General features: G+C 35.4%; 1 protein-coding gene across 3 annotated transcripts in view; it reads left to right on the forward strand.

Moving 5' to 3' along the window:
• MICU1 (mitochondrial calcium uptake 1) overlaps positions 1–12,676 on the forward strand; it is a 201,022-nt gene that overhangs the window by 95,474 nt on the left and 92,872 nt on the right. The window contains exons 6-7 of one of the 3 annotated variants that reach the window (XM_033841517.2): positions 582–644; positions 1,485–1,599. In XM_033841517.2, coding sequence (XP_033697408.1) covers positions 582–644; positions 1,485–1,599 — 178 coding nt within the window. Of the gene's footprint in view, positions 1–499; positions 645–1,484; positions 1,600–12,676 lie in introns of all 3 variants that reach the window. The other 2 variants (XM_019936106.3, XM_019936105.3) reach the window with 2 other exon arrangements.

Consider the following 12,676-nt stretch of genomic DNA (forward strand, 5'->3'; position numbering starts at 1 on the left):
TTGGCTCAAAGACCTAATCTCTAAATTCTGTCAGGCCAGACCAGGCTTTCTGCCCATCACAAATGAGTCAGAAGCAGTTTCCTAAGTAGAAACTGCCATCAAAACCTCTTACCACTTTGCAGGCGTTCAACTATGGATTTTTGCCTGTCCATGGTTACTGTTTCCTATTACAAGCAGATATCCAGTAGAGGCTGTTTTGAGTGGGTTTACTAAGAAGATCATGATGATTCATTTGGTACTTGTGTCTTCAATTGGTTAACCAGTTTTCTTTCCTTTGTGGTGTATGATGGGACCTTCACTAGACAGAGGTAACCTATTGGATAGTTGTGTACCTGGATGGTGGTGTGGTGGTGCTTGCTGGTTTAATTTTCATGATACTCCTCCCAAGGTTATGCTTGCAGTGCTGCTTCTTATTTTGTGCTTGCATGATATTATTACTTTGATTGTGCTTTGTTGGTTTGGGTTTTTAAAACCTCCTATTTCTTTTTTTGGTACCCAGAATAATTCCTGAAATTTCTTTGGTTGGTCCAGAACTTATGGAAATGTGTTTCAAGTCTAACTCTTTGGTGGATCCTTTTCAGTTTTTGAAAGTATCTTCAATGTCACCACTAAGTTTATGGTTTGGTAGCAAATCAGAAAACAGGGTAAGTTACCTTAAACACCCAGGAAGAGACTACTTCCCAGATAGACCATTACTGAACCTGAGAATTAACTCTCTTTGTGAGCTTTATAGATTAAAGAAAATAAATACATACTTAGAGTAAAAGCTAAGTTTTGGGAGAGTTTCTTCAAATAGCTGAAATTTAGGAGCCTCCATCAAGGTCACAGTAAATGTAATTAAATTAACTCATGCCTAAAGTTTGGTGTGTGTCTGACTTGACATTATATTTCAGAGATGCTGTTTACTTTGTAAACTGTTCTACATTCTACATGTTCTACATGTTCAACCCCAAACTAAGGTTCTTGGGGTTCATAAGGTAAAAGTTAAAATTAGCATTTCAGAAATTAGTTTTCTGAGCATTTGTGTGGGTGTTTACAATAGTTGCTTACCTCTTCATTTCTCATTACTAGTTGTATAGTTTCTCTTGGGCATTTAGAACTGATTTTATTTTAGTTTTTCTTTTTTTTCTCTACCTTAAATACCTCTATAGAAAAAGGTAGATTGTTTTTCAAACTAAGAGGTAAAACCAGCCCTGAAGTGGGCCTGTTATATGTTAAATGGAAGTTCATAAAATTGAAAATTTTATTCCATTGTTCACATTAAACCAGTGTTCAAACAAACAAACAAAAATCATCTTTTTTCTTATAATTTTAATCATCTTAAAAACTGTAAAGGATCCATTAATTTGGAATGGCCATCAGAGAAGTGCTTATGATAAATAGCATAAAACTGTCAGATAAATGGTGATTCATCTCTAACTATTTATATTCTCATTCTGTTATATCTTCTTTTTATCTTTTGGTGGAACCCATACATTCAATAGAAAATTGCCCAGGAACGAGAAAAATTTGCTGACGAAGGCAGTATATTTTACACCCTTGGAGAATGTGGACTCATATCCTTTTCAGACTACATTTTCCTTACGACTGTTCTTTCTAGTAAGTATAAACTTTTCTTATTATTCATTTATAGGGAATATATAGGACTGTAAAAAGAGTTAAGTCGATTGGAGGGGGAAACAAGGCATGTTTGCAAAGTTAATCAATGATAAGTTACATCAAATTTCATTTCGAGTTCTCTGTAACTTGTATATAGAACCACCTGAGAAAGAGGAAGGAAAATAAAGTTAAAAGGTAAAGTTAAAAGAAAAAAAAAGAACAAAACTGTGAAGTCACATCTACTTTTAACTGTTTGAAGCTCAAGATAAATTATATATTGCCTACTCCTCTAGCCCTAATTAATGTTTATACTTCCTCAGTAAAACACATATTGATCTAGTATTTCCTCTACTAAAGAAGAAGATTGGCTTGGTTGTTCTAATTGTGTTCAATATTAATTTTTCAACCTTGGAAGATAACTTCTTAAAACACAGAACTCAAATTTGACTCATTTAGAGCACTGATGAATTTCTAATTTTTCTAAGCTAAACAATTTTGTTGATTAGTATGCTACTATGAGTGTTCTTAGTATTATTTTCCTTTAGTGTGACTTTTTTTAACCATTCAGAAAAAAAAAAAAAAAGTATGTCTCTAGCTCTCTGTGTACATTCTATTAAAATCTACCTAAATTGATCCAAAGAGATCTGATTTATATATTTCAAAGAAGTGATTCTCAATTTTTTTTCCATGGGGGAACATATCAAACAAAAATAACCATATCTTCCTTCCCTTCTCCAGGCTAGGCACCTATAAAGATAAAACTATAAACAGTTTTCCAAACTTATGGTTACCAGGGGAGAAGGGGTGGGGAGGGATAAATTGGGAGATTGGGATTGACATATATACACTATTATATATAAAATAGATAACTAGTAAGGACCTACTGTATAGCATAGGGAACTCTTCTCAGTACTCTGTAATGACCTATATGAGAAAAGAATTTAGAAAAGAGTGGATATATCCATATGTGTAACTGATTCACTTTGCTGTGCAGCAAAATTAACACAACATTGTAAATCAACTATACTCCAATAAAAATTTTTTTAAAAACTATAAACAGTTTTCAATAAATGACGTACACGGTTCCTGCCATAGCTATGACTACTCTTCACTCTTCTTCCCTCCAATTGACAGAAAAATGAAGAAATATAGACTAATAGGCCTTACCACAGCTGTCTTGGGCTACCAAAGTATCTGAATAAATTTGTAGTGGACCACTGCTCTAGCAACGTAGATGTGCATTGACTTGTTATGAAGATCCAAGATAGTAAACTAAGAGCACTTTTTTGATCTTAAATTGTGTATTATTATTATTTTGGTGTGTTTTCAAAACAGACTTCAGTTCAAATTCTGGTCCCATCACTTCTTACCTGTGATTAAGTGTCAGGAGAACCACAGCAGAATCTTCAGAATACTTTGCACACTGTGTAGCTCCGTAAATTTAGGTTAAAAAAAAAAAAGGTCACATTGACCTGTGAGTTCTGGAAACCCCTCCAAGTAGCTCTACAGGTCTGGGCGCCTTTACTTACTGGTGCTCAGCTCCTGGCTCACCATGGTGAGTAATTTACCAAAAAATGCTTAATATTACAATATCATATACCTTCTATATTTGTCAGGAATGAGGAAATTATGATATGATTTTAAGATTTTCTCTTTATCACTAGTTTTAAGCCTTTTGATTATTATTTGCTTTTAGTATTTCTCAACCTTAGCACTACTGATGTTTTAGGCAGGATAATTCATTGTTGTGAGGGCTGTCCTGTGCATTATAGGATGTTTAGCAGCGTTCCTGGCCTCTACCCGTTAGATGCCAGTCACACACACTCTTCCCCTCCCAGTTGTGACAAACAAAAGTGTCTTCAGAAATTGTCAAATGTCCCCGGGGGAGTAGGAATGGGGAGGAATAATCCCTGGTTGAGAACCACAGATGTGGTTTTTAGCAGGGTTGTTTGGTTTCTGTATTATTATGTACCTCGAAATAGTGTTCTTTATGTTTCTTGTCTTGGGATTCTTTGAGTTTTGGGGTCTGTGGGTTTAATAATTTTCATCAAATTTGGAAAAATTTCAACTGCTATTTCATCAAATACTTTGCTTCCTCATCCTCTCCTTTGAGGACTTCAATTACACATATATTTTCCTCATATCAACCCTATAATGTTTGTAGTTTATTATCTTCATTTTGAAATTGAGGCATACACAAGATTAAAGAACTTTCCTCAAGTCCCACAGTAAGTAGATGATTCAGGGTTTGAACCCAGGCCATCCCATCATATGGGCTCCTGTCACTTGGCTTTACTGCTGTGGTCACATTTTCAGCAGTGATAAGCCACAGCTTACCATAGTGCCTCTTCTTTCTCTAAGGCTGGGCTGTGGAAAGGCTGGTCATAAAACTCTCCTGTAGATAATGGGCAGTTCACACATCCTTGCAATCTGAATGTTGTACACTGCATTGTTTACTTTATTTAACAAGACATGGAGGAAGATATGCCACAGAAATTACATTGAGACAAGTTATTTCCCACATTCTAATTGCTGCTAGGATGATAAGAAATGAGGCACTCAGCGGATCAACTTCTTTGTGGATAACAAGGAATCATTACATCTAAATACACTAAATTGTTCCCAGGTTGTCCTGCAAGAAGGAATGCAGTTCTTTAAACACGAAAAGCTTTGCTAGGGAGTGGCTTGGGACTAGGGGAAGTGCATTAGCATATTTATTCATCTGTTACTCTGGTGGACAACATGGACCGTTCTTGAGATTTCCAGTGGAAAACCAGCCACAGCAACGTGAACAGCATAGCCCAGATAATGCAAGACTGTTGTATTTCTAATTAGCTGGGGTTTTTTTCAAAATTAATAGACTCAATGATGTTCAAGAAATTGTCATCATTTTGAAGAATATAAACACTCTGCCCAAATGGATTGACAGTTGGAACCTCTCAGTACTTTAGAAACTCTACCATGTTGTCTAAAATAAAATTCGACAACCTTATATAGTAAATTATTTGTTTTCTCTCTTTCGATTCATGATTCGTCTCCTAAAAATAAAATTAAGAAGGCTGCTTTACTGGGACTTCCCTGGTGGTCCAGGGGCTAAGACTCCATGCTCCCATTGCATGGGGCCCGAGTTTGATCCCTGGTCAGGGAACTAGGTCCCACATGCCGCAACTAAGAGTTCACACGCCACAACTAAGTATCCTGCACACGGCAACGAAGATCCCATGTGCCTCAACTAAGACCCGGTGCAGCCAAACAAATAAATATTTTTAAAAAGGAAAAAAAAAGGAAAGCTGCTTTACTAAAAATGCATGTTATGCAGTGTAATTTCCTGCATTAAATAGAGTTAATTCTTCTTACTTAAACTTTTTAGAAGTTTCATTTTTTTAGCTAAACAAGAATTTTTTGGACACACCCAGAATAACAACCAATTTGGCAGCAATATCTTTGCTTACAACAAGCAGTGGCATAAATTTCTCACTCTTCTTTGTATGTGCTTTGGATAATGGGGGCCTTCTTTGGCCAGCCTAAAATTTTAAATACCTTTTATTGTGTCATACACACACACTTATGCATACACATCTCCTAAATCCCTTTTTTGCTTTCTTTTTGCTCCTTGGCACTTGTCACTATTTAATAGTCTATATAATTGATTTCTTTTTTAAAAAAATTATGTAAGTTTCAGGTGTACAACATTATAATTCAACATTTTGCATACACTACAAAGTGATCACCATCACAAGTCTAGTTACCATCCATCACCATACAGTTAACCCCCTTCACCCATTTTGCCTACCCTTTAACCCCCTTCCCCTCTAGTAACCACTAATGTGTTCTCTATGAGTTTGTTTCTGCTTTATTTTGTTTCTGCATTTGTTTTTTTAGATTCCATATGTGAAGGAAATCATATGGTATTTGTCTTTCTCCATCTGACTTAGCTTCACTTAGCGTAATACCCTCAAGGTCCATCCAGGTTTGACAAGTGGCAAAATTTCATCCTTTTTTATGGCTGAATAATGTTCCATTATATTTATATGTATACCACATCTTCTTTATCCAGTCATCCATTGATGGACACTTAGGTTGTTTCCATTGGCATGGCTTTGTAAATAATGCTACATTGAACATAGGGATGCCTATATTTTTGCAAATTAGTATTTTTGTGTTCTTTGGATAACTACCCAGAAGTGGATAATTGATTTATCTTCTTTATTGTCCATCTTCCTACCTAGAATGTAACTGCCTGACAGTGATCATAGGTTTGTAATGATATTCGCTACAAATTTGTAATGATATTCATCACAAACATATCTACTGTATAAAAAGCATTGTGGCAAAGTAACAAAGCAAGAATTTTTTTTCAGTTTTCTCCAAAAGGAATTTTATCAAACATGAGACTTGACTTTGCTGTTTATATCCTGAATTGAGAGCCGTTCTTTTAGCCATTGATGTCCTCAGTCTGCATCACCAGTGGAGTGAGGGAAACATGTTTTTAAATTAATCTACTTCTAAATAAGCTTTCTTATAAGAAGTATATATACTTTCTAATAACTACAAGTTTTCTTATAATTCAGAATTCACATATTTGTATCCCCCTCTTACCCTAATCCGTAAATTCTGTTGCTTCATACCCTATCTCTCTGATCAGGTTTGAAGGATTAACTTGAAGAGTTGTCAATGTGAGCCATAGCATCTGTATTAAGTAGAATATTAAGTATTTACTAAATAACTACTCATTAATAAAATAAATTCAGATTCATTCTAGGCAAGATAAAGAGACTGTTAATAATAATTATTATTAAATAATTTCCAAAGAGCCTTTGATCCTTAAAGTAGGTTAATAGGAATTGAATGAGAACACAGAAGCATGGCTTAGTTCTCTGCACTAACCAACTACAACATTAGCGATGGTTTTAAATCTTATAGTTGAAGTCAGAGATTTTTCTCCATAAGTAGGTACAGAGAAAGGTTGTCAAGGTTTATGTTGAATGCTATATATTATTTATTGATTTGGAGCATTCAATAGCTAATGCTAAGATTCACTAGGTTATGATAATATAACTTGGAATCAGGATCTTTGCCACTGACGGTTATGAAATATTTATTTTTTGTTCTTTGTCTTCACACATTTTCTAACTAAAGTTATTGACCCTGTGGGCTAATAACATAAAAACAGTTCTAGATAGCTTGAGGAGACAGTAATAAAATGATCAAAAAGTTGATTATTAAGCATTCTTACTATTTACTATTAATCTTTGAAAAGCCACCAGAAAAATCAAAAGCAAAAAATGCTACGGCATGTTCAGTACCTAGGAACAGACCTAATGAAAATCAGGCATAGGTCAATGTGTTCTGATTTTGATTCCCTCTTTATATTTGAAGGAATTAGTAGAGAAATTTAATTAAGTGGGCTTTCACTGTAGGAGAATTCGATTTACTGACAAACTGCATCCTCATTGTGATGCATCTTTCTCACAAATATACAAACCTTTTGGGAAATTACAGCAGCATTCAAGTGAAAGTTTATAATATTTTATTCCTCTTGCCATATTGAAGTCAAGAGCTGATCACAAAGTGTATGTGGCTTGGAGATAGCGGTACCATTCTGTGCCATTCTGGCTAATGAAAATGTTATAGAAGTTATAGATGAAAATAAGTTTTTCAGGTTGAGTGAGTCTGTTGAAAAATATGGGCAAGGACTGTTGGTGGGAATGTAACTTGATACAACCACTATGGAGAACAGTGTGGAGTTTCCTTAAAAAACTAAAATTAGAACTACCATACGACCCAGCAATCCCACTACCGGGCATATACCCTGAGAAAACCATAATTCAAAAAGAGTCATGTACCAAAATATTCATTGCAGCTCTATTTACAATAGCCAGGACATGGAAGCAACCTAAGTGTCCATCAACAGATGAATGGATAAAGAAGATGTGGCACATATATACAGTGCAATATTAGTCAGCCATAAAAAGGAATGAAACTGAGTTATTTGTAGTGAGGTGGATGGACCTAGAGACTGTCATATAGAGTGAAGTAAGTCAGAAAGAGAAAAACAAATACTGTATGCTAACACATATATATATGGAATTTAAAAAAAGAAAAGAAAGAAAGAAAATGGTCAGAAGAACCTAGGGGCAAGACGGGAATAAAGATGCAGACCTACTAGAGAATGGACTTGAGGATACGGGGAAGGGGAAGGGGAAGGGTAAGCTGGGTCAAAGTGAGAGAGTGGCATGGACATATATACACTACCAAATGTAAAATAGATAGCTAGTGGGAAGCAGCCACATAGCACAGGGAGATCAGCTCGGTGCTTTGTGACCACTTAGAGGGGTGGTATAGCAAGGGTGGGAGGGAGGGAGATGCAATACGGAAGAGATATGGGGACATATGTGTATGTATAACTGATTCACTTTGTTATAAAGCAGAAACTGATACACCATTGTAAAGCAATTATATTCTAATAAAGATGTTAAAAAATTTAAAAAAATTTTAAAAATTAAAAAAAATATGGGCAAGGCAACATACTGAGATCTGTTAACAGATCTAAGGCAGTTACAAATCTGTTTTATTGACACATCAGAGTTGGGGAAGTTATAGAGAAAATTTGGTTTAGCTATTTTCTGTGTAATTTTTGTGTCTAGGATTATCTGCCATTGCCTAATTGATATTATGAAGGGTAAGACAAAGCAGAAAAGGGTTAATCTTATTCAGTGGTATTTTACCCTATAAAAAGTGCTTAGAACTTCAGAAAGACTCATTTGCATGCCGTAAGGCCAAAAATATTATATTTCACTGTGGTGTTTACCATTAACTTCTTTCGCTAGCATAACCTGTTCTTATGGTTAACTCATTGATTTTATAATAATGTAGCTTCTATCAAAACAATAAAATAATGCATTTAAATATATTAAATGTTTATTAAGTTAAATTCATTTTGAGCCAGAGATTTATTTGAATGTGTCATTTCAGTAGAGCCCGTTGTTACAGAAAGTTGAAGCATTTACATCTTTGTATCAACAACCACACAAGAATTTTGTTCACATTAACAAGAAATAAGTGGTGTTTGTGTTTAACTCTCTCAAATCTCCTTGTGACTATACTAGAAGATCAAACTATTTCATCTGCAAAAGGAAGTTCATCCTTTGGGAACAATTGCTTGAGATTTGTTCTGAGGGTTCACAAGGCGAAGGGGAGAACAGAGACTAAAGAAGCAAAATTGTGGCTTATACAAAAATAAGGTCTAAATGTATTTTGACTGTATCTTGAGGAAGATTTTATAATTTTACACCCACTAGAAAATCAGTTCTTGTTAGCCTTTTCTTGCTTTTTATGAATAGTTTTATTTGAATTGATCCATTTTCATTTTTTTAATTGTAATATTGTAATAATTCTAATAGAATTCTAATATTGACCTAAAATCTTATGGAAATCTGGTTGAGACCACATGATTTCTGTAGCTCTACCCTTTCAATACAAGTAGTCAAGATGGGCCTATTTTCTAAAAACAAAAGAGTATTTTTTTTAATTTATTTATCTTAATTTATTTTTGGCTGTGTTGGGTCTTTGTTGCTGCACACAGGCTTTCTCTAGTTGTGGCGAGCAGGGGCTACTCTTTGTTACAGTGCGTGGTCTTCTCATTGGGGTGGCTTCTCTTGTTGCAGAGCATGGGCTTTAGGCACGTGGGCTTCATTAGTTGTGGCACACGGGCTCGGTAGTTGTGGCTCCCAGGCTCAAGAGCACAGGCTCAGTAGTTGTGGCGCATGGGCTTAGTTGCTCCATGGCATGTGGGATCTTCCCGGACCAGGGCTTCAAACCTGTGTCCCCTGCGTTGGCAGGCAGATTCTTAACCACTGTGTCACCAGGGAAGTCCCAACAAAAGAGTATTGAGTGAGGTAATTAAGAGTGTTTTCTGTACACTCTATGAGCTGATGCTGCCACTAAAATTATTATTATGTCTGCATACATTTTGTCTTCTCTTGAATGGCTTATATTGGCCTGTAAAGCTTTCTGCCACTTTTCCAGGGAGCCCCTTCTCTGTGATATATGAGATTCATATAGGAGCTCTAGAACAGAGAAGAGGAGGAGGTCTGCCCTTGGTTTTCCTTCTCTGCTCCTTAGGTTCTCGGAAAGGAAGGCCTAACGGGGAAGGCTTCCCTCTTTCTTAGGTCTCATTTATCAATGGGAGAAAATTCCTGAAGCAAGAAAAGTAAAACTCCAAATAGGCTAAATTCTCTGCCTTCTAGAAAGTACCCTAACCTATAACATTATCTATTATTTATTATAATATTATTATTATTATAGCATATCTCAGCTAAGATTTTACTTGTTTTAAACATCAGAATTTTAAAAACTTTTTTACATTGAACTGTGAATGAATTATGGTACCTCATAACAGCTCCAGAGGTATTTGTTAATTCGAAGGAATTTCTAATTGATGCAAGTTTAGACAGTATCTGTGTTATCACTAAATAATATCTTGAAGTAGGAACTATGCCATATGGCTTTGTATCTCCAAAGTACCTAACGCTGTATCTTACTGATACTAGTCATTCCAAAAATATTTGAATGAAAGGATATTTGGGATGTGGCTTCTTTGGGTCTCTTCTAGGTAGAAAGGTGACCCAGCCACCCATCCATCTCCATACATTACAGTGTCAAATGGACCTCAGTTTACCTTCCTGCCAGAGTCTTCCCTTCATTTCCCAAGAACAGATTATAGAAACTTCCCTTCTTATAACTCACCTAACATCTGTCCTATCCTCCTCAGCCTCTACCATGTCTTGTTTTGTTTATGATTGGGGTGGCTCTGTAGGAATGCAGCCCTCAGTAATTGATGATGTGTAAAAATCTTTGCTGTGGTCTATGAGTCCCACTTTTTTGCATTGTTTGCCTCTTAGAAGCTGGACTGGAATCAAATGTATCTGTCCATTCTATATGTCTGACTTTTCCCAAAAACCCACAACTTAATAGTATTTGGTTATGCTTAGGCTTAATGATGTGTTGCTTACCTGTTCCTGGAATAGCTTTAGAAAATGCTTATTTGTTATGCTGAAGAATTTGAAGGTGCAAAAAGGAAACCAGGGAAAGAAATAGTGGTTGTCATGGAATGGTTTACCTAATCACTGTCCCTTCTGGAGAAGGTATCCAGCCCAGTATCTGGCACATAATAAGTACTCCATGTATATTTGTTGGCTAAGTATCTAAGAATTTTTCTGAGTAGTTACTTTAGTATACCTACTAAAATTTTATATTGCTCCAAGTACCCTTAGCATCCTGCCTAGTATTTAAAACTTTTAAAATTATAGCTATTCTCTATCTATATATACATGATGAAAGCTAGAAAATTAATTAGAATAGAAAATTTTTTTCTATTTGGACACTAAACTGAAAAGTAAAATAGTTTTTTGGGTGAACACCAAACTAAGTCACATGTAAAGAGGGTCCTTCAAAATGAGCATAAATTAAGTATCAAATATCCAATCTCTTTTTTTTTTTTTTTCCAATCTCTTTTTTAAAGCAGCTAATTGTAAGCATGTATTCATTAAGTTGTATCTTGGCATAAGTGTGGCTGTTATTAAGCACATGGAATGGAATGAAACCACATAGAATGAAATGAATGTCAAGCAGATGATTTTTTTTTTTAGATCTCTGAAGATAGGGGTGGGGAATCTATCACACAGGCATATGTAACTTGGGCATAAAAATAGTAGCATGCATTTGAAGAAAATATATTTCGAAAGAACGTGACCTTAATACAAGGCTAAAACACTGGCATGCCTTTTAGAATTTATCTCCCAGGAACTCTTGGGGAATCAAAGCTTTTTGACATCTCTGACATTGAATACTCTTCCTGTAGCACAACTGTCAAATAACAGTGTTAAGGAAGAGCAATTTAAATGAAGGACTGTTTCTGGCAGCTCTCTGAAGGTCATCCAGTAAGTAAGGCTGAGGTATAACTCAAAGACAGGTTATGTACTGTGAACTATGAACATTAGCTATTTCTTTTCTTCAGGTGTAAAATTTTGTTTAGAGATATATAGATAGATAGATATATAAGCATATAAATTTTATATATAGATATAAAATATTTTAGAATCAGGGCTGAAATGTATTTTCTAGAAAAGATGTAAATGGAAGAAGAGCAGTAGTTCGAAGGAATAAGTGTCTATACAGCTAAAACCTTGTTGAAGGAATTCAGAAACATTTCACAATCTTATGAAGTTTTTAAACTCAGGTTTTTGACAGGTAGCGTTTCATATTATTTAGAAAACCTTGCCAGTTGACATTAAATAAATAAATCACACTGAGACACAATAAAGAATAAAGAGCTCTCTCTGTAGCTATTGCTGGTGGTAAGCTCATAGTAACGTCTTTTGTGGTTTCTTTCATTGTCTTAGGATTTTCAAATAAAAGCAAGACTAAGTCAATATGAATTTTAAGTCTGTTCTAAGAATATATGTTAAATTTCTCAGTGTTTTTTCCTTATGGTCAAAATCTGTTAAAGTCGAAACATGGGTCTTCCAACCAAATCCTTCCAATTAGTGCTGCTAGGAATAGCAACTTAATTCCCTTCCTCCTACCCCATATTCATGGGGTCCTGGCTACCCTGTGGCTGACTATAGACCTGTAAATCAAAGGTTATGGGTTTGTCTAGGAACTATACAAAGTGTAGGCATCGTGGCTCTACCTTGCACCTCAGGCAGCTTTACCACCTGGTCTACCCTACAGTTAAACTAGCTTAGACTTGGGCTTAGTCCTCAAAACTACATGGGGTGATGAAGTCTTTCCTAAACTGAGATCACTCTCAAAGGTCTAAAGGACTCCAAGAAACTAGGATAAAGATTAGTATTGTTTACCTCTTTTGAAGGGGCGATTAGTTGTTCCTCCTCTCATTTGACTACCAAATCCATAGTGTACCCAAAGCTCTTTGTGCATCAGAATTAACTATTGGAATGACACTTAAATTTAATTGACAGTATACTGTTGGTGAAAGTATAAAATATTAACATGCTTTTTTAGAATCTTGGCAGTGTTTCCCAAACACTTTCATTAAGTGCTTACACTTTGGCCC

This window comes from Tursiops truncatus, chromosome 16, assembly GCF_011762595.2.
Source record: "Tursiops truncatus isolate mTurTru1 chromosome 16, mTurTru1.mat.Y, whole genome shotgun sequence".
Lineage (NCBI taxonomy): Eukaryota > Metazoa > Chordata > Mammalia > Artiodactyla > Delphinidae > Tursiops > Tursiops truncatus.